Source organism: Sceloporus occidentalis, unplaced genomic scaffold, assembly GCF_023333645.1.
Source record: "Sceloporus occidentalis isolate IW3139 unplaced genomic scaffold, rSceOcc1.0.p SCAF_11, whole genome shotgun sequence".
NCBI classification, from domain to species: domain Eukaryota; kingdom Metazoa; phylum Chordata; class Lepidosauria; order Squamata; family Phrynosomatidae; genus Sceloporus; species Sceloporus occidentalis.
Window position 1 is genome coordinate 13,025,247 of NW_028316991.1, and position 27,980 is coordinate 13,053,226.

At 44.5% G+C, this 27,980-nt stretch overlaps 1 protein-coding gene across 1 annotated transcript; it reads right to left on the bottom strand.

Moving 5' to 3' along the window:
- Window positions 1-257: 257 nt before the first annotated feature.
- LOC149305595 (E3 ubiquitin-protein ligase RNF19A-like) lies at window positions 258-17,845 on the bottom strand. Its single transcript, XM_089477589.1, has 9 exons — window positions 17,262-17,845; window positions 13,141-13,349; window positions 11,400-11,544; window positions 8,946-9,108; window positions 7,916-8,030; window positions 7,362-7,523; window positions 4,350-4,563; window positions 1,825-1,968; window positions 258-933 (listed from the first exon to the last, which is right to left on the bottom strand). The coding sequence occupies exons 1-9, from the start codon at window positions 17,843-17,845 to the stop codon at window positions 258-260; spliced, it is 2,412 nt and encodes an 803-aa protein (XP_089333715.1).
- Window positions 17,846-27,980: the final 10,135 nt, after the last annotated feature.

Below are 27,980 nucleotides of genomic sequence, written 5' to 3' on the forward strand. Positions count from 1 at the left end.
TGAGCTTTTGCCGATATTCTTAAATATAGGTGCAAACAGCTAACGCTGAACCATGGACAAGGAAGAAACCTTCCCACTGACTTAAAGCCATAAATCTGCTAAAGCAAAAGACTGAAATTTTGGACTTTCCAAATGAACCATACACCAGAGGGAGGTTTGAGCGTTCACCGTTTTATTCTGTTAACGTTCTGAGCAGCTCACAGCGTTCGGTGAGAGCAGGGCTGGTTAGTGGTAACAGTATTGCAGCATTATTGGGCCTATATGTCCGTCTGGATTGCACTGCTAAGTTCAGGATGAGTCTTTGCATTTGTTGAGGTGTCGCCAGAGTCTTCTACTGTGTTGGGGATGCCGCCGTGACTCACGCTCTCCTCGGCTATATAACTTAGCTGGGGGACGTCTGTGCACGGAGAAGGGGTTGCAACAGCAGGCATTCCACTTTGGTGTGGAGAGTTCTCAAGGCGATCGTTTTCCACCTCGGGAAGAGGACTAACGGTAACAAATCGGGTGTGATAATCGCTGGAGCCGTGGCTGCATGAGGTTTTCATGCTTTCCAGGTCTGAGCAGCTGAACTCAGAAAAGTGACTGGAGTGAGAGTCAGCCACTGAGGGTACGCTGTCACTCAAGGAAGGAGAGTCAAACTCACTGGAGTTGGTGCTTTGCTGCTCCAGAAGCTGAGCGTCCATGTCCTCTCTGGTCTCATTGATCTTTGTGCCGTTCTTCTTTCTTAGTTTGCCTTTGCATTTTTTACCTGCAGTTCCCTCCTTGGACCACTTGGCGGCGCTGCATTTACTCTCAGTAACACCCGCTGCCGAGCTGCCGGCATTGCTGCGACTTGGTGCACTGCCATCGTCAACACTGCTGCTACCGCTGTTATGCCTAAATTTTGCTGGCTTAGATTCAATGTCCACTTGGACCTCCATACTGTTTCCTTCCCTGAAAAAAAGTTTTCAAGAATTACAGAAGTCATTATAGAAGTGTTTCTCTCCTACCGAGGGGTTAACCTGCTGCACCCCTGTACTTCTGTGTAACACAACACTTGTCATATTCAGCGACTCTCTGGGGAAGTGACATTTGTAACAGGGAATGGACAAAGATAGCCCAGTATGATATCCTCGCCCACAGCACAGCAGTACTGGAAGATATTCCTATCTCTGGAATTATTACTGGTGCATAGAGGGAGTGCACCAGCAACAACGCGCTAGTGAATAAAATCCTGCCTGTGAGTGAACTGACTATACTATAACGTTGTCATTTCAAAGACGTTCAGGGGGAGACATATAGGTACGATATGGAAACGATGCCTGCTATATCTGTTCATACATCCCCAACACATTATACAAAAGGGAAATCTTAAACTCTTAACCTAAACTATAGAAATTAAATATGAGTGCATAATATTCTATGAGTGTGCAATCATTCTCCGACTCGGGGAGTTAGAAGACCCCCCCAAGAGGCAAACCTCCAGCTGCTGCTAAACGAGAGCTCCCTTGAATCTCTTAGAATAATGGGAGTTGTATTCCAACAGCAGGTTACCAACAGGGGCCACATTGCTTTTTAAATAAACCTGATGCCTAACAGACAATTCTGTCCTTAGTAAGTTCAAGTGGTTAAATGCGATGAACCTGAATTCATTATACTAGGCGCACCGATGGCACCAAGCGCACCGATGGCACCTCAATTCGTGTTAATGCACATTATGAATTTAATTTCCTTTAAGTCATAAATGCAAGATTATGCCAACATGCCAGGTAAACACAAGTGCCTGCAAACCGGAGCGTGAAATAAAAATACATTAACCATTCAACGCCGCGTGTCACGTCTTACCTGTCCAGAGGGATGTAGGAACTTAAAATGGATCCAGCCATAGCTTTGGTGCTCGCATTATCACTGACCGTTCCCAAACTCACGGTGCCTGATTCCCCACTTAGACTGTATCTTTCCTTCTGAATGTCCGCCTGGACTTCTAGCCTGTATGAAGGGAAGGAGGGCACGTCAAATGCCTGTAATAACCATTAACAATTTATTTCATGGTCTGGAGGCCATATCCCCGCGTGGTACGGATAGTAGCATCGAGGCTGGAGCAGCATTAGCGAGTTTCAACAATGGCTAAAAAGCGAGTCTCCAAATCCTTATACAGCTCACAGTCTTGAGGCACACAGAGCGTGAAGTAACGGTGGCTTAACCTCTATGTTAAGACTGAGCAAAATAAAAAAATCCAGTGTAAGGGAATTCTGTTGTACGTGGAGATACAGGACACCCATCTGTTGGGTTCTGGGCAGATGCCAGGGTTTTAGGGAGACCATTGAAACCTGCATGTGCGAGGTGCGGCCCGCGAGACCTCGAGGTGCGGCCCGCGAGACCTCGAGGTGCGGCCCGCGAGACCTCGAGGTGCGGCCCGCGAGACCTCGAGGTGCGGCCCGCGAGACCTCGAGGTGCGGCCCGCGAGACCTCGAGGTGCGGCCCGCGAGACCTCGAGGTGCGGCCCGCGAGACCTCGAGGTGCGGCCCGCGAGACCTCGAGGTGCGGCCCGCGTAAGATCGGCAGCCAGGGCAACCGATCATACGCGGGCCATATGTCAAGCCCTGCTACAACAAGAGCCCTGCTACTTACCAGTGGGAGGGTCTTTTGTACTGCAAAGAGGAAGCGGAACCCAGCAGAGTTCACGTGACATCACATGACTCTGCTCCAGTCCTTCTTCCTCTGTGCAGTACCAGAGAACGCAGAGGGAGGCTGCGCCCCCTGCTGAAGTCTGTGAGCGGCATCGATGAGCTGCAGTTCAGGTAAGGGGGTGGGGAGGGTGTTTGAATGAGTATGCGTGATTGAGGGAATGAATCTGTGAATGAATGAGTATATGAATGAATGTGTGTGTGATATCATGGATGTGTAAGTGCTGGAACCTAGGCATGATGGGACTGTGATTGCTGTTAGCAATCACACTCCTATCATGCCAAGTCAGCCAGTACATGCTGAAACCTGGCTAGCTGCCCCCCTTGTGTATTGATGCTGCCAGCAGTATGGGGTCTGCACATCACCTACAGCCACCCTGTTCCAGCATGTACTGGCTGACTTGGCATGATAGGAGTGTGATTGCTAACAGCAATCACAGCAAGCACAGTCCCATCATGCCTAGGTACCAGCATTTACTGGTTGCCTGCCTGGGTATGATCAATCACACTCCTATCATGCCAAGTCATATTGCTAATTTTTTGGTCCAATTGTGGTGTGTTACCTACTTTTATTAAAAATGTGAGTTTTTAGTATTATTTTTAAAAGGTGGGGGGTCATTTTCGGTTTTGGTCCAGAAGTTTCATTTTGGTGCATCCCTAGAATAAATAGAACTATTTCATTTTTAATTATCCTGAATTTGTAGTCACAACACTTTCTAGGCCCAGAAATCAGTGAGAGGAAAAGTAAAGGTTTTGTGTCATTTACTTTATTTTAATCTGCATATTTTATTAAAGGCCATATTTTCTCACAGTGAAAAATGAGTGCGGCCCTCGCACATATACAATTCTGATGAAGTGGCCCACTGCAGAAAAAACTTGGACACCCCTGACCTAAGGGATCCACCAAAGCCACTACCACCTAAGGGATCCACCACAGCCACTACCACCTAAGGGATCCACCACAGCCACTACCACCTAAGGGATCCACCACAGCCACTACCTAAGGGATCCGCCTGGTTTATACAATCCAGCAGGCGGGGGTTTTGAAGGCAGATCGTGTTTGAATGTTCCAAAATAGCTGATCACCTTTTTGACCTCTGCTGCTGGTAAGCAGTTTCCCGAACATGGCAGGATTTTGTTCGCTGCCTTGCAGCATGCTATGAGCATGTTAGGGGTTTTCTGGGGTCAGACAATCTATTAGTACTAGTTACATGGTAATCCGTGGGCAACCATTGCTATCAATATCATGTCCGTTACAATTTTGGGGGTGACATTGTTCCAGAGTCCTGCCAGTGGAACAGCAAGAGCGAAGGTCTGGACAAATCCTTTTGGATATATGATTACTGCTTCCCCACATAGAGGGGATATGATCAGCACTTTAGAGAGAATGTCCCCGATCACTGGGTGTGTAAAAGGGGTCTCTTGTGATTGCCGTATATCTTGGTAAGAATAATGACATACATTAAAGTGATCTATTACTAATGGATGGAAAGCATTAGGATTCTTTATTTGCACTACATTGATGGACACCTGGGTATTAGACAACCTCTCGGAAGGAGTTTATATAAAAGACACACTAGCTTTCCCTGCTGAACCAGGTGCAAAGAGTCAGGTCACGCATCTAAGCTGTCATTTCCCAGAGACATCCCGCCACCCATAGACGATTCGACATTGGATCTTTACCTATTGAAACAATTCACCATGGCGCTTCCGGAAAGGCTGCCCGTGATGCTCGCCCCTGCCAGGGCCATCGTGCTGGCGGTTTCGCTAAGATTATCGCGGATGGCCCCGATCCGGTCCATGTGGCTTCCGCTGGCGCTCAGGCTGCCGGTCATCCCCCCCACGCTTCCTTCTCCGATGCTGGGGTTGTGGCGGGCTTCGGCAACCGATGTGGCGTCTAGATAAAACAGACAGCATGGTGAAATACAGCTGACGGCGGGAAAGGGCTTAAATCTGCTTATTAACTTCATTTTTAAAATCGAGGAGATATTTAACACTATAGGTGCCAAGCGGCAGCAGTCAACAGCACGTCAGGCAGCCCAGAAGTAGCCCAGCTTCTGTTGTTGAAATAACTTGTTCACTTCAAGTTTTTAAAACATTTTCTAACTAAACGTCTTTTTATTAAAACATCTTAAAGCCTCTGCCAAGCGGACTTCGTGACAGTTCTTTATAAATGGTGTTGCGCTGAGCTCAGGGAGTTATTGAGGAGACTCTGCGTTTGGCTCCTGGGTGGATCTAGCCCGAGAAAGTCCCGGCTACTTCTCCAAGATGGCAAACGCTCAGGCTGAGAGAGAGTCTTTGGCTGACACTACGTGGAAACAGGATGGAAACGCTGGGGTTTTGGACACTGAGTAACTTTTCATTTGCTGGGAACATAAACAGATCCAGCTGACAAAATACAATGGAGTTATTTAACCCATACTTCACCCGATTCAGTATTCAGCAAGCTTCTTAACTTGCAAGTACAACTCTCTCTCTCGAGTCGGGTTAAACGGTGCAAATATAGTAAGTTCTAACCCCCTGCCCTCCTCTACATGGAGGAATTGTCGGGTTTAATTGCTTAAAATGTGAAGAGGTGCAACTCGTATGAGTAAGAAATGGCCATTTCCAGTAACGCTGCAATTTATACCGATAAAGAGGTTACATTTCCGATGAAATCACGCGTTCCGTGCGGCTGCTCTGCAATGATCTGTCTGGTAATGATCTGCAGCTACTACATTCACTTGTATTTTAGAAATAGTTTTCCCATGATGTCTAACGCCACGCCCATTATATATTGTCAATTAGCGGATGGGTGGACATGATGGGCATCATAGGAGTTGGACTCCATGGCAAGGTTGCAGTATTGCTCCTTTATACTCTGTGGATTCCTATAATCTGAGCATACGAGCGGTTAAACGGCATGTGACTGCCGGCTCATTCTCCGGCAGCATTATGTTGGAGCGATATTGTCCTTGGCTTCCCTGTGGCAGGAAATATTTCCCCGTCATGAATAGAGGGAGTTTTGTGTTTAATCTTTCCTTTTATGGAGTACTGTGGGTTTTCCACCAAGTGTATCAAAACATGAGAATTAACCCTTGCACGCGGATCACTCTGGCGCTGCATCAAAACAGGCAGTAAAGTGTCCACAAGCTCAACATGTTTCAGAATAAATAAGCAGTTAACGCTTCTTTTGGATCAGTTACCCCTAAAAAAAATCCTGCATGTTTTAGTGCAGCAGGAAACGAACTCCAAGTGTAGACAAATTTGGTTGGGATTTGGGAGATAGTCAAACATATATAAGGAGAGTTTTTTCCCAGTGATGCTAACACACATACTGACACACATAAACATACTGACACTCACCCATTAACATACACAGTAACATACTTACAGTGAAGGGAAAAATTATTTGGTCCCCTGCAGATTTTGTACATTTGCCGACTGACAAAGACATGATCGGTCAATAATTTTAATGGTAGGTTAATTTGAACAGTGAGAGACAGAACAAAAAAATCCAGAATAATGCATTTCAAATAAATTATAAATTGATTTGCATTTTACTTGGTGAAATAGGTATTTGACCCCTTTGCAAAACACGACTTAGTACTTGGTGGCAAAACCCTTGTTGGCAATCACAGAGGTCATAAAAGGTAACAAACTAAGATTAGGAGCACATCCTTTAAGAGTGCTCCTAATCCCAGATCGTTACCTGTATAAAAGATACCTGGGAGCCAGACATATTGCTGATTGATAGGGGATCAAATACTTATTTCACTGAGTAAAATGCAAATCAATTTATAATTTACTGGAAATTCATTATTCTGGATTCTTTTGTTATTCTGTCTCTCACGGTTCAAACGAACCTACCATTAAAATTATAGACTGATCATGTCTTTGTCAGGGGGCAAACGTACAAAATCAGCAAGGGATCAAGTTATTTTTGCTTCACTGTACTTGCATACACACACATTACAATGCTACACACACACACAGTAACATGTATACACACACGCTAACACAGATAATTACACACATTGCGTAAGAAATTAATATTTACACTCGAACGTTTTTTGTTTGTTTTTTAACTTCTAGCTTTGTTGGCCCAGAGCAACCCCTTCTACTCCCTTACGACGCGATACTCGCTGTCCGAGTGACGACATACCCCTGAACTCAGACTAGATGTGCTGGGACTATGGGAGCGGTGTATGCATGATGCGGGGACTGGTTTCATGAGGGTACAGCATTGCTGGTGGTGGGTGCTCCCAAACCTTAGGCGCCAGGAAGCCATTTGTTGTAACCATGGCAACCTGGGGGTTTGTCAAGCCCTGGTAATACAACTAACACAAAGAATCAGAGCTGTCGTATATGTGTGTGTGTGCGTGTGTGTGTTAGAACACAGATAGATGCAGAATGTCTATAAAAATGTCAGATTTACAGGTATTTGGGGCCTATGAGATAAGCAACAATGTGACCCCATCCTAGTCACCAAGTCACTTAGGTGAGAAACCACTCATGTTACAGAGTACAATGTAGTATGCCAAGCAGTTTAGTAATTTTAGTCGCAGTCTGATGACACACGGAGACTCCCTGGCCCATGATGGAATGTACGGACAGTATAGTTGAGGTGGGCGCACCAGCACTTCGCCCTTCATTGACACGTTTGTGACAGTAAGAAGAGAACCGAATCGTAATGAATTCCACAAGGCTTCTTACCTGTGGCTGTATTGACTCCCCCGACATTGATATCATTTTCATCGTCAAATTCAATCCGTACACCTTTGCCATTTCCCGCAGACACTCCGCACCCTCCACTCCGACAGAGAGATATGGGGACAACGCCATACACATACGCCAACATAATAGGGACACCAATACCTGGGAAAAACACAATATTTTCTCAATAGACAGGTGAGACAAGAACACATTTCCAAATAACAGAGTAAATGCTTGTCTAATACAGAGCTGTAAAACCAGACTACAGGAGTGGAAGCAGCTAGTGTTACACCTGTTTGCATGCGCTATCAAATCAGATAACCACAACCTAGAACACTACATTTATTATTATTTTCTTTAGGGTACCAAGGCTATACTACTCTATTTTAGATTCCTGAACAGCACTGCTGCTCACCCTAAAATCACCTAGACTAGGATTGACTAAATCACTCATTGAAGACAGAAAAACTACCTTTTCAGCCTCCCTTATATATTTAACTGTACAGATTAAGGATAAAGCCAAATATTGATTAATGTAAGGAATTGTTCCATACCCACGGTGACAGCAGCGACTACCGGCGACACGATGACAGACAGGGTGACGCTGCCTGCTATGGCCAAATTCCTCTTGTGTTTGGAAACGTCTTTGCCTTCATAGCGATTGTGAATCTGTGGGAGATGACCGCACTATGCATTAATCAGAAGACACAAGCGAATGTCATAAAACAGCAAAAAACTCCCAAATGACCCTCAGCTATGCCCGTGTTTCATCAAATCCACGCAATGGAGAAAAGATTTGCTCTACAGCAGGCATGTCGGTGAGCAGGGGACGGAGCGTTATGTACTTCGTGCCGCGTTATTAGTGAGATGACAGAACACGTGGAGAAGCCCCTGCCTCATGTGTCGGATCATAACATTAAACAGCATTGGTTATATTGGATCTGTACAACAAGATGAACATTTGGGCCAGATGTTTTTTTCCTTCCATGTTCAGTTCCTGACTTCATTAAAGAGCTAATTTCACCTTCTAATAAAGCAGGGGATTGTGGTGTCGAGGGAGAGCTCTGTTAGGTGGCATAACCACAATGGCAGCCATCTGCCGGGTCCCAGCCCCACGCCTGCGCTCCACAGGATCGGTGGAAATGATCTCCACTCAGCACTATTTTACAATCAATGGTGTCTTTTTATGTCTGCCTGGGACAGGATGGTTTGTGTTTATATGCTATTCCTGATTGATGCTCCACGGCTGTCACAGAAACAGCAGATGATTAACAAGCAAGCATATAAAGGGATTTATATCAACAATATAGGACATTATTGTAAAAGCAAAGGCACGGGAAAGCTTCTGCGGTAACATTATTTGCAGGCAATGTTCTCAAACCTAAATTAAAATAGCAGTATTTTTTTTTTGATTAAGCAAACATGTTTTTATATCAATATTCCTTTTTGGAATACTACAATATAACACTGTAAGCACTGCAGGTCGTATAAAGTCTAGCGCATGTTCATTACAGTTTTTTTCTCGTTTTTCTTACTCGCCCAGGCGATTTCTTTTTAGAGTAGTGAAAAGCAATTAAGATTTACCTTGCGCCCGACATACACCGGAATCCCGATGATCATAGCAGGAATGGCAATGCCAGCTATCAATGCGATGCCCACTGGCGCTCCCACTAGGGTTCCAAGCTGCCAAAGGATCTTCTTCTTCCTGCTCCATGGCTTTTTCCCCCAAAATGTGCATCCTGAAGGGCTACGGTATCAAAAACAAAGCCACAGCGCTACATCAAAGATCAGGTTCTACAGTCATTACAGTACCTGAAGACGGACAGGCTGCACACAATACCAAGTGCCGACACAGACTAAAGATCCACCGTCTGTCCCAATAACAAGATGAATGAGCGCTCGAGTGCGACACCTAAGTCTTACTACACCATCATAGAAATGGCTGCATTTCAGCTGCGTTATAGTGCTAATTAAACATAAACCACAAGGTAGGGGACACCGTCCAACATAACCTGACAGGTGAGACACGAGCCCAGGTCATTGCCTAGATCTATGAATACCTAAAACAATCTTTCTAAAACCGAGCTCATAATCTTCCCTCCACTACCTGAATTCTCAATCACCATTAACACGCCTATCTCTCCCACTAATCAGTGCCTTGGGGTCATCCTTGACTCAAACCTTTCCTTCACCCCTCACATTCAGTCCCTCGCCATATCCTGCCGCTTGAACCTAAAAACATCTCTCGCATCCGCCCATTCCTCACCCACGAATCCACAAAAACTCTTGTCCTACCCCGTGAATATATGATGTATTGTATTAAGCGCTGCGTCAATTGTTGGCTCTATACAAATAAAAGATAATAGTAATAATATGCCTAGTACTGGCTGACCAAAGGGTCACCATAAACATAGGAAGGAACGTCTAACGCAGCAGTAACGGGCTTTTTTTCTTCCTGTTGGGGTACACAGACGTGTGGAGGAATGAACGGTCTGCCATGGATTAGAAGCGTGTTTCTTATTGACGTTGCAGCGGCTTTAGGCTTTCACCAGGCCCAGAAATGTCACCGTAGTGACATTAATCATAAATTAACTTTTTTTAACCTTTATTTTTGACACTTTTTAGGACAATATTAAAGTTTTTTTTCTTTGCCTGGATCCACAGATATCAGGGCTTGGATGTATTGGCTTTTTTATATTTATTGAATTTGACTTTTAACAAGAAACACACAAATACACATGTAACATGAAACATTGTGGAGGTTTACAGCACGGAATTGAGCTTCGCTGGCCGGTGGCGATGATTTAATGAACAACTACCTCCATAACGAAGTTTATGAGCAGTATGTCTGTGTGCGGGGTCAGTCCGACGAAGAACAATATAGTTATTTGGGAACATAAGAGGGATACATGAACCATTCATGGAAAAACATCCATTCATGGCAACTGGGAAGAAAAGCCAACAATTAGAGTGCGTTGTCTCGTGTTGTTAACTGGAATTTAGCCAACTGAAAAAAAAAAAGCTATGAAAGTCATCCCATAGCCTGTAACTGCGCATGAAGAGGCTTCCAACCTCATGCATGCTAACAAACCATCAGGTGCATCAGGGAGCTCAGCTCTCAGTGACTAGAGTGGGAGGGCTACTGAGCATGTGCAAGGAGCGTACATACAAACGCTGCCTGGTGTGAGACGAGGCAGCCAGGGGAGGAGTTAAACGAGACTCCCATAACTAAAGAACGCGTGCACCAATCCGCATGCAGCTAAATGCACTGGGGGGCCGTACAAAACGGACTCCGAGCTGGCGAGGGGCGTTAAATTACACTTTATAGTCCTGTGGCCCCTGTGACACAGACAAGGCTTAACCCCAGGCCCTGCCTCATTAATCCTCACACCGTGAGTCAGAGGGAGCAACTTCTGGCAGACCGGAGGATAAAGCAACAGCCACTTGACATTTTTGTGTTGTCTAGCGGAATAATGCAAAAAGTTCGCCTCCTCAAGCAGCTGCAGGAGAAAGTGCTTTTTTCTTTTTTTGGTATCCAGAAAATAAATATTGCCCTTCAGAGCAAAGAATACAAAACGGTCTGCGTTTTTCTCCTAATCCCTAATCTAAAGCGGGTGACGATTAGCAGTTAAACTAGAACTTGTAACCCTTTAAGCACCAGGAGGTAAACGCGTGCAGGAGCAGAGAACTGAATGGCGATTTGGAATAATGTGCAGTCTCGTTATTGTGATTGCGCAATCACATCGCACATCGAATGCCCAGAATATGCCAGCGGTAAAGTGAAACACTGGGGAGAAAGAGTACTAATAGAAGCGGATTCACATAATAATCAGAATGCTGACATGTTGTGAGTCTGTAAGCAATGTTTCAATAAAAATATATATATGTGCAACAACGCATTATATTTAGTAACAATTTACCCCAAATCTTACACCACTCGTAAACCCCCTCCAGGTCTAAATGTAAACCCATCTGCCATGTTAAACACACCATGGTCGTAATGTATTAAGGTGCTGTCAGTGTTAGGATTGCACTCACCTGAGATAATGCAGGTCGGATATCTCCTTCATACAGAGCCAGCAGAACTCACAGCCGCACACGGCGCAGGTCATGTGGTTGCAGCTCCCATCGTTCATTTTTATGATATATGCAGCACACCTGGGACAGGGTTTAATGTCATCTCCTAGCAATGGAAAATCAAACCGATATTAGATTCTTCTCCAAATAAGCGGTCTTCTTACAGATATACAACGCCGGCTATACCGACAAGAGAAATCTAAATATTCATTTTATTCCTCACTACATGTTTATGAGCAACGGGTACAAGAAGATCAGCCGAGACCTGAGGAAGCTTATCAGCTTGTCCTACGGAATAACAACGACCCGGCGCATTTCACTCGTGTGTTTGCCCTTTTAACCCGGTACAGATCAAGAAACCCGCATGAGGACAACGATGCCAGCCGGGACGCCCATTCATATCTGAAATACTTGTTACTTCTTTTAAAGACAAGATCTGCTAATTCTTACACATTTATTCATCACATATTTTCTCACTTAAGAGATATAGAAACAGAATTTGACAGCAGAGGAGACCCATTTTTCCTGATGTAAAGACTGATCAGTCCTTGGTCTTGTCTTATTCAGGATAACGTTATGCCTATCCCAAGCCTGTTTAAATTCCTACCTCTTCTGCTGGAAGACTATTCCACTTATCCGCTACCCTATGAGTGAAATAAAACGCTTATAAGCCTCTGGTTTTAGATCATGGCCTCTTGTTCTAACATTTCTCCTCCTGTGATATAGACTTCCCTCCTGTACATTGTTAAATCCCTTTACGTTCTCCTCCGAGCTTTACACTAAAGACTATATGCCTCGTCTAATGTTTAGGGTTCACGGTAGGGTTTCAACGCAATGTCCTCAGGTGGGAATTTAAGGAAACCTTGCATGCAATGCCTCCGGAGAAAGCCACAGCTGGGAAATACAACACTAGATGTTGTGTTCATTTGTGTTGTGTTGGCCACATGATAATTGCTCGTAACATGCCGAATGGGAGACCAACAAAACATGACTTTCCCATATCCAAGACACCTAGAAATAGCAAAAATACCTAAAAGAAACATTTAGGGAACTTTGCAATGTGTTAACGCAACATGTCAACGGTTTTGTCTGAACTATTAATGAAAGGTGTTGCGCGTTTGCAGCCGTTTAGATTTTCGCAGATATCACAATGTTGGTTACAGAAGTAAATATTTATCCTTTAAAGAGTTTAACCAACAGAATTATCTCTCAACGAAATCAGATTCACGAGAACAAAAACCCCAATCTGTCCTCGGTGCTAAATCCGGCACACGTGATAATATGACGTAAAGGAGCTTAGTGCCCAGCGAGCGTCGCGTGTGCTACATAACGCCAGCCGTGACATGCTGCACTCACGCCTTTTGTGAACCCCACAATGTGTATTCTGCAATAGGATATCGCTCTGAAAGCTGGGCTTCCGTATCTACTAGAGCCCTAAACAGGTCACTCGAAAAGGAAGCTCCAGTGATCATATGCACTTTAATGCAAATATCCGAGCCCCCCCCCACCGGAAAGACATGGAGGAATCCTCTTTGCCCCTTTTCTGACATTATACTTCTTACTTGCAACCGTGTACACGAGCTACAGTAACTCCCAGCAAGCTCAGCCTCTGCCCATCTTAGGTAGGCGTTAAGAAATGCATTACACCTTACAAACCAGAAGGAGTTTCCGTACATGAAATGATCACGGCGTGCGCGATTACCTGCTGCGCCCGACTCCTGGCTGTAGCTGACCGATGAGGAGCGGATGGTACGCAGACGCAGACTTTGGGCACGCTCCTGGCGGGCCGCATCGCACGTCTGGTTCGGGTGCCAGATCTGTTTACAGTGGTAGCAGAATTCTGTCCCGCATCCATCTCGGCCACACGTTAACTTTGGGCAGCTGGCACATCCAAACGCAATTACGGCGTACCTGAAAGAAAACGAGCACCAAAAAAAATAAAGAGGAGCCAATAATAATTATTCCGAGGTAAGCATCGACGGGCTGCATCTGAGATAATAGCCAAAAATCAAGGAAAGCAAAAGAAGGATCAACATTCACTAAAAGACACGAGGTTTTCCATCCCTACGGCCTTAACCATTCTGCATCTTTTCCATATTTATGCTTCAAGGAGAGAGGCGACCTACATCACTTTTGGACATCATTTCTTAAAGGTACTGTAAAATAACTGCTTTCATATAAACATATGTATAATACACAGGCTTCAAGGGGAAGTTCCTGGGGCGAAAAAATCTCTTAAGCATACAGTGCAGCATAATGAAGATCAGGACTGACAAAAGTCTGGCCAATAACCCTCCTTTATCTACAGATCTGGAGGCTGCCATCGTTGTAATTTGCAGTATTTTGGGTGACTTTCCCCTTCTGAAACATGAATGTTGCACACTTCAGTCTAAGTGGAAAGCCCTGTTAAGCACAGCTATACGTTACATAGGATATACGGAAAAATATATGTGATTTTTATTTAATATGAGGGGACACTCCCTCTCTCATATAATTGATGTGCGTAGGTGCAGCTAGAAAAGACAAGGTACTGAGCCATCATTCAATAACAGGCAGAAAGTAAAAACCTTCACGTTTCCTTATTCCCAGACATTTCCCACGTTGCCTCATCAGCAGGATACGACGGACAGCGAAACTCCCCGAAACCTGTCCTACACGTCAAGCAAGCACAGGCAAAGCTCCTGAGCCAGAAACCGCAGCAAACTCTTTGCCTTCCTAGACCTTAACCCACTCCGGTCTACAAAAGGCCTTAACTGACAACGTAACCCAAAAGCCTGTGCAAGCTCAGTGGGACACGAAGTGAATTGTTGGGGCCCAACAGCTTCTACAGGACCGGCTTCCCTGAAAAATCAAAAAGTTTCTGATGTGGCATTTTTACTGTGTGTCTCAACAAGGATGTAAATAAATGTAGAACTGCATAGATGTACAGACACACAGATACACTTAGTTCCGTCTACCAGCTCCGTGGTCATCCAACCACCATAAAATGAGTTACGCTCTCGAGTAACGCGCTCCACTCTCCAAACGTGATATTGCTGCGGTCAAGAGGACCATGAGCGGAACATGCTTCATTAGAGCTTCCGCAGCCAAACTCCAGGGTGCCCACTTTTCAGGCCCATGGGCTGGAGGTCACTGAGCAGGTCGAGTGCTGAACTCTCCTGACCTTGCCATAGACACCCCAGCTTTAAGGATAATACTCAGCAAATGCTTTGACACATCAGCAACTTTGACAGCCCTGGCCTAACACCATAAATAAACTGGTTTAGACTACACTATCCAACTGGTGGCCTTTGCAGGTCCTGCTTGAACACGCCACATATCATGCCGAACACGTGAATATTTTGCAGTCCCCCGCTTGGTAGAATAACATACTGGTGTGACACCTCCATCGCAGACATAAGTTTCTTTTGTTATTTAATGGATTTCAGGCCAATACTGTTCTAACCTCAGAGTGTCAGAGTGGTGAACACCTGGATGCAAAAACCCTTTTTAGGTTTCTTCTAACTCGTGATGTTTAAACCTAAAAACGAAATGATTTTCTACCCGAATGGATTCACATTCACTGTAACAGCATCCGCAAATGGCAGCAGAGGGTTATTTAAGTTAACGAAGGCTCAATCGGTCCCATTATACAGCTCCACGGCAGGCTGTGAATGCGACCATCTGTCTGAGGGCACACGTCCCGACGGCTGATAACACAAAAGACAGGTAAAAGCTAGCAACGGAAATCCCGGATGCAACCGAGAATAAATGGGGGCAGATGGTCGGTCACAGGATAGGCCTGGCGGGGTAACTACGAGAAGGTCAGCGAGCAATGGAGCGAAAGAGGCTGTAAAATGTGACGCTGACCCTGGACTCTGGAGCAGCTAGGAACCAGTAATTAACCATTAAGGCTTGTGCGCGTCAGCAAAAACAAACGCTCTCCAACATGCTTAAGAGTGGCAAATCCCTGCAAAAGAGACACTCATTAAGTGAGTTTCTTTCAACCGCGATTTATACCGAAGCAAGTTATTGTGCAGCTGCCGTTACTGCTGGGCGCTCGCAGGACGTGTCCGGCAGAAAACATGTCTCCTTTCCTCAGGCATCCTCTGCTATAGCCCTCCATGACCAATTTGTTCCTCGTTTGACTCAGAAGTAACAGATCTTAGACTCGGAGCACAAGTCATTTCTTAACAGCGAGAGAAAACACAAAAACATTCGCTTTTATAAAGTATTTTAGCAGGAAGGACACATTGAGAGCTTTCTTGTTTTCATGTCCTGGGTTCATAGACATTACATACTCCCTGCTTCACATACAGACGCTGCATGGTTATTCTATAAGTTGCTAGTCATGGTTTCTTCTCATGTCCACACTCCTGGCATAGTCTTATCCAAAGTAAGGTGGGGACCGTCTCCTCCGCCGCGTCCTTTCATTTACTCTAACATGAATCTACGTTCCTTCGCTGCCGCTGAACACTCTTTACAACAGCTGTCATGCTGCACTATATATTTTATAGAGGGCAGTTGCATTCAGTGTTTTTGGAGATGTCTTCTTTAAAAAGGACTTGTTTTCGCTATCGTAGCACTATATGGAGGCCAAACCATCCTAAGACTTCCACAACTGATTGGCAAACAGAAAATAACAGGGTCGGGAAAACTCAGAAGTTAGTCATAATCCTGCAGATCTTGTGATGAAGAAGGTAAGATAGCTGCTCACGTGGTATACAAGTAATGTGGGTTTAGAATACATATATCTTGGTTGTTTTAATCTGTAAACGGCACCGAGTAAGTCTACAGAGTGTACACAGAATGTAAAATGCAGGATATCCCGTTTAAGCTTTGAAATAGGACACCCGAGCAAGTTGGCTTAGAAGTAATGGAGTATCACATGTCGCTGGCAATAAAATAACCCAAAATGCTAGAGAGAGAAAAAAGTCAGCTGCTTGCCTGTTATTTATATCTGCATTATGAGATCTGATCTAATAACCAAGGTTTCCCAACACACAGTGTCTGCCTTTGCTCCTAAACCACATTATTCTGCCCAAAAAACTAAAGCTCTCACAAAACAACAGCAACTGCATCACGTGTCCATTTTATGTTTTTTGGTAGAAAAGCAATAAGTGTGTAAATTAATCTGGATTGCGAGAAGGATTCCACATTCATTATCTTTAAGCCAAGTTAACATCGTTTATGGAATCGTACGATGTCTGACAAAGGCAGGGAGTCCCAGGCCTTGCGGATGTTTTTGTGCTGATGCATGGACTTTTTGGTATTTTAGGTGATGGGTCAATGAGGAGGAAAAATAAAAGACAGGTCTGGTTGTCCCCTCTTACATGAAGCAGCACTTATCTGCCAAGATTTTACAATTGACCTTAGATAGAACTGTGAGAAAGCCGGCACCAAGTAAAATCGTGGCTGCTACCAATACATTGTTATAGATCTGGTGGCCTGCTGGATACACGTGGCAATCTTTACACCTTTTGCGTCACGCAGCCGCATTCATAAAGCAGAGGACCACATACTTGACTATGTAAATAGGAGGTAGGCACCACTGGGCATTTGCCTGGTTTGCCCAACGCCCATACCGGGCCTGGCTCACAGTATATCAATGTACATCTATTACCATTCAATAGAATACTACAAGCTTTTGCAAAAATTAAAGGTGGTTCTAATCACATCTTTTATTAGATTAAGATTTTTAAGAAGGCCGGTAGTCAACATGGTTCCTTGCACAGAGGTAATTGAGGTCCATTGTCTCTGGGGGCCTGAATAATATAAAGCTCTGCACAGGGGTCTACACAATTTTGGCCAAATTCTACCAAACAGAAGTGAGGTTTTTCTTACCCACAGTCTGGAGCTGGACACCACCGACAGTCAGGGTCTGCCACAAGCCATCTCCTGAGCATGAACTCCTCGTATTTCTCCATTAACACATCATCGTTTAGTATCAAACGGATATCATAGGGGTTAAAGCGTTCAGAGCACTCGGGGCAGCTAATGTTGACCCTGCTTTCAGAGATCTCTATCCGCAGGTATTGACGCAAGCAGTCCGTGCATGACCTATGGTGACATGTCATTATTTCAGGGAACCTGTCCTTGGAGTACCGTAAAAGGCACAAGGGACACTCCATAAAGTCTCCACTCTGCTTACTTACAGAGGCTGTCCCATTGTCTGAAGAGTTCATGGAGGCAGAAAATATGGAATTTTTATCTGTACACATCTCTGAGTGAATACTTTCAATGCTTGCAATACCATCAACTCCGCCATTTAGGTCTCTAGACTTGCGCTTACTGTCCTTTTTCCTTCGGAAGATAGAACCCCATGGCATCCTCCTTTTCTTTGGTGCCTTTTTAACAGGAGGGAGGCTGACCGAGGAAGTCGATGATTGCAGGTCCCGATCTGAACCCATTTGCCGATGCAAACTCATTTCTACCTTACCGCAAAATGTTCAAAGTATGTGCGTAGCACAGATCATTATGACTCGTATTAACCGTTGTTCAGGGGAGTTTAAATGGGGAGTGTGTGCGTGGGGGGTTATTTTTCCTCCGGATTCACTGGACAATGTTTCAACTTCGTCCTGTAAATAAAACAAAGAGAAAAATGTATCAAAAAAAAAAGTGTTGATAAATGGAACGGTCAGCTTCCTCTTATGAGAATAATAAACGAACAGAGTTCATTTTGTCTGCTGTGAAGGAAAAAGTACTTTGTGAACTAAAACTTTTTTCTTTGGCATTAAGTGTCAAGAATAGCGTAAATTACAGTTACTTGAAGTTCCCCATTCAGCACTTGGAGGACATTGCGTCTTTCCAGCTGCCATGTGGACCGAGGAGGATTATGGGTGATATTCTCAGCTAACCCGGGGTGCAGATACAGCCTCCGTTGTCCATTACAAACACATGTGAGAAGACTCAGCCTTACATCATTATGACCTCAGTTCAAAAGTACACATCATATGAGTGAAGCCAACACATTAATCCAGATTAGCGTTCAGAGAATGCTGCACCACTAGTTCCTCAGCGGGATTTCCAAGATATCGGCGAAGCACTTCTTCTCAATAACCAGGAATTCTTTTTATATTGAAGCACATTTCAGAATGTATTCCCAGCCACACACGTTATGCAGCGTTGGTTGACCATTCATTGTATATCCCACCAGAGAATTAAATAGCAGAGAGTATCTCGGAGCTCTGCCAGGAAGCGGGCAGCCATGGAGGCATCGGCAACAAAGGTAATAATAATAATAATAAATAATAATAATACCGTATTGGCTCAAATATAGGCCGCAGTTTTTTCCCCCCACTTTAAGTCTTTAAAGTGGGGGTGCGGCCTATATTCTGGGTCTAGCGCCCGACGCCCGGGGCATGCAGTGTGGGGGGGGGGGGGGGGTGCCGGCACGGGAGGTTGTCTAAGCACATCGTGCAGATGGTCACCGGCTGCGGAGGTTGTTTACCCGCTTCGCCGCAGCCGGTGACCGTCCGCACGATGCGTTTTACCTCTGCCACCAAGACTTACCAGAGGAGACTCCCGGGTGTCTTGCGGGGCCGGCGGGGGACATCTACGCAATACGCATATACAACTTCCGGTGCCGGCACCGGAAGTTGTATACGTGTATTGCGTAGATGTCCACCGCCGGCCCCACAAGACACCCGGGAGTCTCCTCTGGTAAGTCGGGGGGGGGGCAGAGTGGCAGCATATCTCGGGGGGGGGGGGGGAAGACAGAGTGGCAGCATATCTCGGGGGGGGGAGACAGAGTGGCAGCATATCTCGGGGGGGGGGGGGGGACAGAGTGGCAGCATGTTTTTTTGGTGCTTTTTTAAAGAAAAAAATGTTTTCTTTAAAAAGGCACCAAACTTTTAGGGTGCGGCCTATATACGGGGGCGGCCTATATCCGAGCCAATACGGTAATAATAATAAATGTGCCTCTCCCCACATACTACCGATTACCCATGACCTGCAGACTGCTGTGTGAAATATCCTCTAGGACATCTCTGCCCTCCCCATTCTCATTATAGTAAAGACAGGTTTGGGGCTAGGAGGGTGTATATGAGAAATGCTGCAAGTTTACGAAAACAGGAAACACAGAAGCAAACCTGGTTTTCGACAAAGATCTGGATTGTTTTTAACCCATTTTCCCAAAAATAAAATAAATCTCTCGCCATACACTTTCCATTATGTCTGATAGCATTAATGACCTCAATTAGCATCTCAGTTTCCACATATAATATATATTATATAATAGAGCTCACAGTCACTACGCACTCTCCAGCCGATGAAAGACTTTCATACAGCTAAGGAAACTGATGGGTGGTTGCGGTAAGACTGTTCTAGCTGGGGGCTTTGATCTATAACAGAGTAGTGTGAAGAAAGTTTACAAAATGACAAAGGAAATCATGAAATTGAAAGTAGATAATGAGCACACTAATGAAGGGAATACGAAGAATTACATATACATGTTCTGGTTTTCAGCCATGCTCCATGATGCATCTGTATCTATTCCTCAAGACTCGCATAAACAGCAGCTTTAGAACAAACTGGCAATATTACTGGGGTTTTCAAACTTCGCCTAAATACCATGGACGTATATATAAACTTTTATTTTAATTAATGAGATCTTTCCGGACACAGCAGGTTTGCTTGCTGGCAGCCTTAGAAGGGTCTGCTGAAGAAGCAGGCAGTGAATTCCTTTAAGCGCATCATTAGAACAACACAAACCAAGACTACGGTTACCATACCAAACCGAGTCCCTTTGGGGATCAATCAGGGCAATAAATTACTGACGACAGTATTTATACAGAGCCCTAATACAATAAGTAAATACAATTGTGTACCCCTAAAGCTTTTGTGTCCCGCTGGCATCCGTTTAAAGCAGGGGTTCTCAAACTGCGGCCCTCCAGCTGCTGCAGGACTACATCTCCCATACTCCTCAGCCAGCCCCTTAGCTGAAGGAGCATTATGGGAGATGTAGTCCTGCAGCAGCTGGAGGGCCGCAGTTTGAGAACCCCTGGTTTACAGAATAAAGCTCTATGAACAGGCACCGGCAATTATTCCATCTCTAAGAAAGATGATACATTTGGACCTTATCTCTAAAAATATTCTCACGTGCCCAGAGGGTCTAATCTGGCCTAGAGGGGAAACCTTTTCATACCATATTAACAGGCTACATCATGACGAGCTGGGTGGTGATTTCACTATAGGTTCCATTTTACTGATTATACTTTGATTAACACAAAATATATAAACTACTTAACAGCTTAGTAAAGCAGCATACGTCGATTTAAATCTGGTTACACGTGCAGTGGTGAGAGACGGAGAAACTCAAGCGATCACATGCACTTTAATCCATGCGATAGAGTCGCCTTACGACAACATACTTCGGGGTCCACACATTTTGTTAGCCAAAACAATTTAGGAGCCAACACCGGATGCCAATAGGGCAATACAACAAAAAACAAAACCCCACACCTTTCTTCAGTGCGCTACTGCAGTTAACTCCTTCGTGACAAGGGGTATTTTACACCATAAAGAGTCAAGCTTGTATTTTTAACCATTATTTTTACACACAACACTATACAGTGACACATAAGCAACATCTTATGTTCACAACCACCTTACAGTAACACACACACTAACATTCTACACACAAGCCAACACAGACCATATGCTGACATACACTCATGCTAATGCCATACTCTACCATACACACTAACACTACACTCTTATACAGACGCACACACACTGGCTAGCACTATACATATATAAAACCACACACACGCTAACACTATGCACACACACTATATCTGGTACTATAAAACACAGTACCCATACTGACTCTGGCACTGTCCATTTACACACACTGACTCCAGCACCATACACATACACACATTGACTGACATAACAGTCACCCTCACAGACCGACTCCAGCACTATACACACTTACTGACACTACCGTATACACATACATACGCGACACTACCCCCGTCCCGCACCTTGTAGAGACCTGCCACCGCCTCATGGCACCCTCTTCCCCTCAGGAAAGCGTAGGGATTCACAACGGTAGCCCTGACCAGTTTTTTGTCCCTTGCCCTGAAAATGCAATGGGTATTTGATGAGTGGAGTCTCCTTTACCTTTAATCTATCTATCTATATAATTTATTTTATGGTTACTGTTACCAAACATTTCTTGTTATGTTCCTGCATAAAAACCCCATGATTTCTTTTTGTCTCCATTACATATGGGGAAGAAGAAAAATACCTTTGTCAACACTAATATTCACAAACGGTTTCCTCTTGAAACAAAAAAAGGAGGTTTTTACTGGAAGCCAAGCCAGTTTCGTTACGAGAAAAGCACCAGCACTTTCACTAACTCTTCCCAAAAACTTCTAACCAACTACAACGCGTCAACACAAGGTATAAGATCAACGTATACCCAAAAACATACAGGTTTTAGTAGAGATGTACCTGTAGCTACAAGAATTGTAATGATAAATGCTGGACATGAGTAATATAAAAAACTGAAGGTTGTGAATTTGTGCCATATACTGGAAAAAGTGGTGCAATCAGTAAGTACATACCACTGGTTGCTATGGCTACTGTGCATCTTAATATATTTATTATATCATTATATACGGCACAGTCTTTAGAGCCCAAAATGCTGAAGCACATTCTCTACAGCAACTCCACGGCCCCAATCCCAGGCCATTAGCGATTATAGAGAGGAGAGAAATATGACAAAATACTAATAGAGCTGTGCATGCGCTTTAAGAATGAATATCCTATGGCTGAGCATTTGGTCATTTAAGGCATTATATTAAAGGTAACGATTATATCCAAAATGTTAATTACAGCAGAGGACAAAGGGTTAACCATAATGGTCACCCAAGGCTAGGAATTCGTCATGGGTCATCCACAGAGAGGCTACATGAACCCAGGGAAGGACATACAAGACTGAGTGTATAAAGGGTGGACTTTGAGACAAGTTGGCCTTGTAATAGTAGGTGGAATCTTTAATTACGTCCGTCAACAGCCTGTACAACGTAATTGCATTTGATTCAGCACATCATTAAGAACCTGTATAAGCATCGAGGCCAAGCACAATGACTACCTTCCCTGGAAAATAATTAGAACAAAGCTCTCCGTAAGCCATTTAACATCTTCGTGTGGGAGGCTAAATACAGACACATACCGGGTAATGTGCACAGCGAACGGTTACGCCCTCGCACCCAGCGTCTAATATCGACGTGAACCGAGTACTTTCCTACCCTCTCACAAGCAACGGGCGCTGCAACCGAGCTCTGAATAAACAGTGTGAGACGAGACCAGAAAGAGCGTTCACTGGAACCGCAGCATTAAACCCAAAAACATAAGGGAAATCAAACCACCGCTTCTTAAACAAGGCCTTTACTTATTGCGATATAAGACCGTAGTATACACTATACATCGTAATCAATGCCCTGTGTCACTGACTAGTTATATAGCATTATATATCTGTGTGTGTGTTCTGATATTTTCACCCCACACATCACAGCTTAACTCCCATCACCCACAGGCAGTCACCAATGACGTGCTGCAGGTGAAGGGCACAGGAGAGCTCATCAGAGCATTTTACCCAAGATCAGTTTTCTCTTCTGCAGACCAGCTTCCTTTGCATGATATACATTATATCAGGGCTCGACAAATCCCAGGCGCCAGGTCGCCATGGCGACTCAGAATTTTGTCCCGGCGCCTAGGAGTTTGTCAGCCTCTTACGTCCAAAAAAAAAAAATGCCCCCGCGTCACCACGGGGGGCGCTGCTGCTGCTGTCTGCCCAGGAGTCTGGGCAGACAGCACAGCCACTCAGAGCCCGCCCCCGAGCCTGAGATCCCTCCCACGGAGTGATCCTGTAGGCTGAAACCGCGATTGCAGGAAAACGGGCAATAGCGTTTTCAGCTGTCACAGGCAGCTTCAGGAAAGGGGGTTCAGTGTTGATTGGGTCCCCACACAAGTGTGGGGACCTGACACAACATCCCCCTGCTGCCTGATCGCTCCATGAGAGCAACAGGGCAGCGTTAACCCCTTCAATGCCGCGATCGCGGCATTTAGGGGTTAATTCCCGTTTTGTAAGGGGCTCTGCTGCTGGTGGTCTGCCCAGGCAGACCAGCAACAGCAAAAACCAGCCCCCACAAGCCCTTTGACTCCAGTAGGCATGGAAGCTACAGCAGTCATCAGAGACTCCCCCCTGCAATGGCTGGTCTATAGACCAGCAATTGCGTCCCAGCTGCCAGAGGCAGCTTCAGGGACAGGGGAGAGGGTTCTTTGGTCTCCACATGAGTGTGGACACCAGCCCCAACACCCCCCTGCTGCCTGATCGCTCCATGAGAGCGACAGTGCAGCGTTAACCCCTTCAATTCCACAATTGTCTATAACACATTTGTGGCATTGCAGGGGTTAACATGTGTCCCCACAAGCTTGTGGGGACTAAATATCAGTCAATGCTGTGCTCCAATGGAACATCAGCATTGAAAGCGTTAAAAAAAAAATATATATATATAAAAAAAACTAAAAAAAAACCAGCACTGACCTAAAAGTCCAGGGTGCTTCCAGGTCAAATGCTGTGAGTTTAGTAAGTGGGCTGATGATGATCCGATCACTCCTGACCAACAATTAGTGTAAAAAAAATTCCTGGCTCCTAACTTTTTTAGCTGGCGCCTAGATTTACAACAAATTTGTCAAGCCCTGCATTATATTATATAGCATATTAGCGGAGGGTCGGCACACATGGGGTCTTCCTTTCTGCAGACACAGGAACGCCAAGGAATTACAGCACGAGTGTAATTAGATAATTTTTTTCTTAAAATTATCCTCCCTTTATTCCAACCCGGTGCTTGGGTAGCTCACATTAACGAGGGGGTTAATTATTCCAGGCAGCTTTACCATCGGAGAGGCCTTCGTACACACTGAGCCGGAAACACAGGGAGTATCACAACTCCACCCCGGTCAGCCCTGCAACATTAAACACTAATAAAAATAAATGAGCACACAGCGGCTTCTAATAACCCGTTTATATTAAAAAGCGAGTGCGGGCCAATAGAGAGATAGGCTGATGCTGTCTTAAAATTAGATCCCGTCTGATTTCAGAACCCGAGCCAGATTAGTGTGCAGCAACAGGGAAGCAGAAGGACTTAATGCCCTAGTAATTCAGGGCCCCTTTTGGCTTTATTATATTAATATTTTAATAGGGCCCATCAACTAACTGCTATAAAAAGTGTCTCCATTCATAACACACACTGATTACTACATAGGCTGTGTGATAAAGATCTTTGAGAGACTCTACTCTCAATAACATACTTTTTATTAATTTGATTTAAATGACCTAAAGATACTCCATCATCATGGGCTGCCATATACACCCTTTAGCTCAAAGACTGCCTGGGGTCCAAAGTATCAGCACAACATGTACCGGGAGCAGCGAGTGCCGGCCAAATGTACAATTTCATGCCTTAATGCCACAATAATACGGCGAACGCACGCTTCAATCCTATCACCCCTAGAGATCACGCATCCAAAAAAGCATATTCACAAGATCAAAGCTTACAGGAGAGGAAGCAATGTGCAATTCCGCACGATCGGCACTATACAGACCCGGATAACCGGGACGAACGTTGATTTTCGCCCCACGGCAACGCATTCTTGTGTAAGGTTTATATTCGTGTTTGGAGAGATCTCCCTGCCGGAGGATGAAGCTTTCACGCTGCAGCCTTCGGGTCAGACGCTGGCGTGTCAGGAAACTCACAGGGGGGCAGCCAAAAGCCAAACAAGATCTATGGGAACCTTACGACACTTTATGCAAAGAAATTGCATCATTTATCCCCGGACTGAAGCCTACGGCACACTCCGTACGAACGCTCTACTCTCATGGTCTCCATGGAAAACCCGGCTATAAACAGAACGCGGGCGTCTGTCAGTGTATTTTGGTTCTTATTTATAGCATGTATTGTCTTGAAAACAAAATACTTAATAGATTAAAAGGAGGCGGAAAATAAACACATGCCATAAAGATAAAGATACTTCAGGAGACCACAAGTGTGGGGAAGGAGATCAGCGCCATGTCAATCATTACTCGATTAAGCCAAGAAACGTGCTACAGAACTCATTTGCCTTTAAAATATGGAAGTAAAGCAAAGATTCAACGAAGTTTGCTCCTTAAGGAAGGAGTGATACGTCTCCTTCCTCAAGTAAACGGCCGTGTTTATTCTCCACGCACTCCACGCATACACCCTCGTACATTCTTCAGCTAAAAGGGTGTACTGTGCACTTAAACGACGCACACTGCTTCTCTATGGCGGCGGCTTTCCACGCTGCCGGGAGCAGAAGGTTCAGATAAATACATTTCTCTAGCAGTCGGATCAGCCAGCAGATTTAGATCACTGACGCCATTCACTGAAACGAGAGCTTCAGTGACAGTCAGTCTACTTTGCCGGTGGCCTCGGTCTTCTTCCCGGTAGGCATCAGCAGCAGGTTCGCAGCGAGAAGGCGAGCAGGCATTTGGTCAAACCTTTTAACATTTGATATAACTACATTCCACTTCATTTTCTTACGTGTTAAGATATAAAATGTAATTTTGACATTTTTAGCATTTGTTTGTTAAATCATGATTCTCTTTAAATATTTGATGGCCCCACCTGAACAAAATGTATGTATTTTTCTATACTCTAGGTGCCAGAGCTGAATAATGAACCACTTTATTTTACAGTTAAACCCCACACACGTTTTTTATGTTTAAGTGGGCCACACCAAGGCTTTACATATTACATTATTTTTTTTATACCACTGGGTTTTGGGGTTTGACAGTAGTGATTTGTAATACATATTTTTTTTTAAACTTATAGCAGTAGGTCTAAGGGGCACTTAAAATGTTGTTTTTTATTTTTAAATGTCCTTTTTCTCCTAATTTATTCTTCATTCTTTGGAAGTAGGAGAAGCTGTATTGACCTGCTTTGCTGCTTGCAATACATGTGATTGGCCAGCAGGGATTTCCTGTCCTCGAGTGACATTTCTTTTATGATGGTGGACCGGCCCTTGCGTGGAGCGCCATTACGCTTGATCAGCCGGTAGGGGAGGGCCAATAGACAGCCTGATCTCTCGTGCAAAGTCAGGACGTACTGGTACATCCTAAAGGGCTTTGTGGCTCAGGTTTTATGGACATACCAGTACGCCCTAAGTGGACTGAAAGAGTTAAGACTTTTGTATTTTATAGTTTATCGCATGCAGTATAAATCAAGGGGTGTTTTCTTTTATGTTAGCTCAGACTACTAGACAATCTATTAATCTGAACAAAAAAAAAAAAAATAGCATTAGAATTCCCCTTTAACAGCTGTATGCCATAGGTCAGCTTTCCAGCGTAATCATCGCAAAGGGCAAAAACAAATCAAGCAACAACTGTGCCAAGAATGTTCAAGTTCCTGCAGTTCGTACCTCCACTAGAATATAATCCGTTTTGCCTTCAGAGCGAGATACTTATCTAACCAGGCCCCGGTAGTAAATCTCAGAAAGCCTCAAACTCCATCTCAGCCACAGCCTTGTCAACAAACAGCCGGAGTCAAAGCAATTCCTCTGCACAGGAAAAAGGAAGCACTCACTAGAGTAAGCGTGCTTCCTGCGACAAGACGCGGTGCCAGGAAACCCTTTCAGAGGAATCAAAACATTTCAATTAAACACCATGGCAGGACATGCTGTTCTGTTAGTGCAGGGTTATTTTTCTATTAAATAGACATTCAGACTTACTCCCATTTATCCAGACAATAACCTGTGACAGTCCTGGGGTGTAGCAGGTATATTCCTATGATCAGCCCTGAGTAACCATTACAATCTGCATCAGTATGTACCGACTTCTAACAAAAGGCAGAACACCCCAGTGGTGGCCGAGAAACCGGGCGATGACTTCAACACAACAGGAAGCAGCAGATTACAGTTTCAGTTCTTAGACTAAGAAAAATAAATATTAAGAAGGATCGGTACAATGCCTTTGGAAGCACATCTCTACACTTGCTTAAAATGCCATGTGGTTCTGGGGAGAGCAGAGAGATGTTAAATGTATCCCCTGCCACAATTATGCCCCGCGGACCTCAACACGATTGCCCTGTCTCAGCCAGCGTCCCAAGGTGGGATTCTGCCGCAGCTAGAAAGATGCATATAGCGCTTACAAAACGGACCCGTAGTTCTGTACCTAAAATTCATCATTTTTTAAAATGCCAGTGTTTTTCTAAATTCTTTTTATTTAAAGTTTGCTATTGTATTGTGTAAAAAAGGAGAAACTAAAACTTTTTAGATACACCTCTATGAGAAGTCGCCCATTGACTTTTACCTCTGGTGGAGAGAGTGGTCCTTCGATCTCAAACAGTGGAACTTCTTCTTTGGATTATCCAGGAGATTACAAAAGCGGACCTGCACACCACCCCTGTGTGCCCATCCATGTGTAAGCGCAAACATTTTGTTTTTATTCTTTATACGTGAAGATACCATCCCATTTGGCTTTTTGTTTTCTTCCCTTTCTGCCACTGAATTTAGATGAAAGAAAATTGAGAAAAG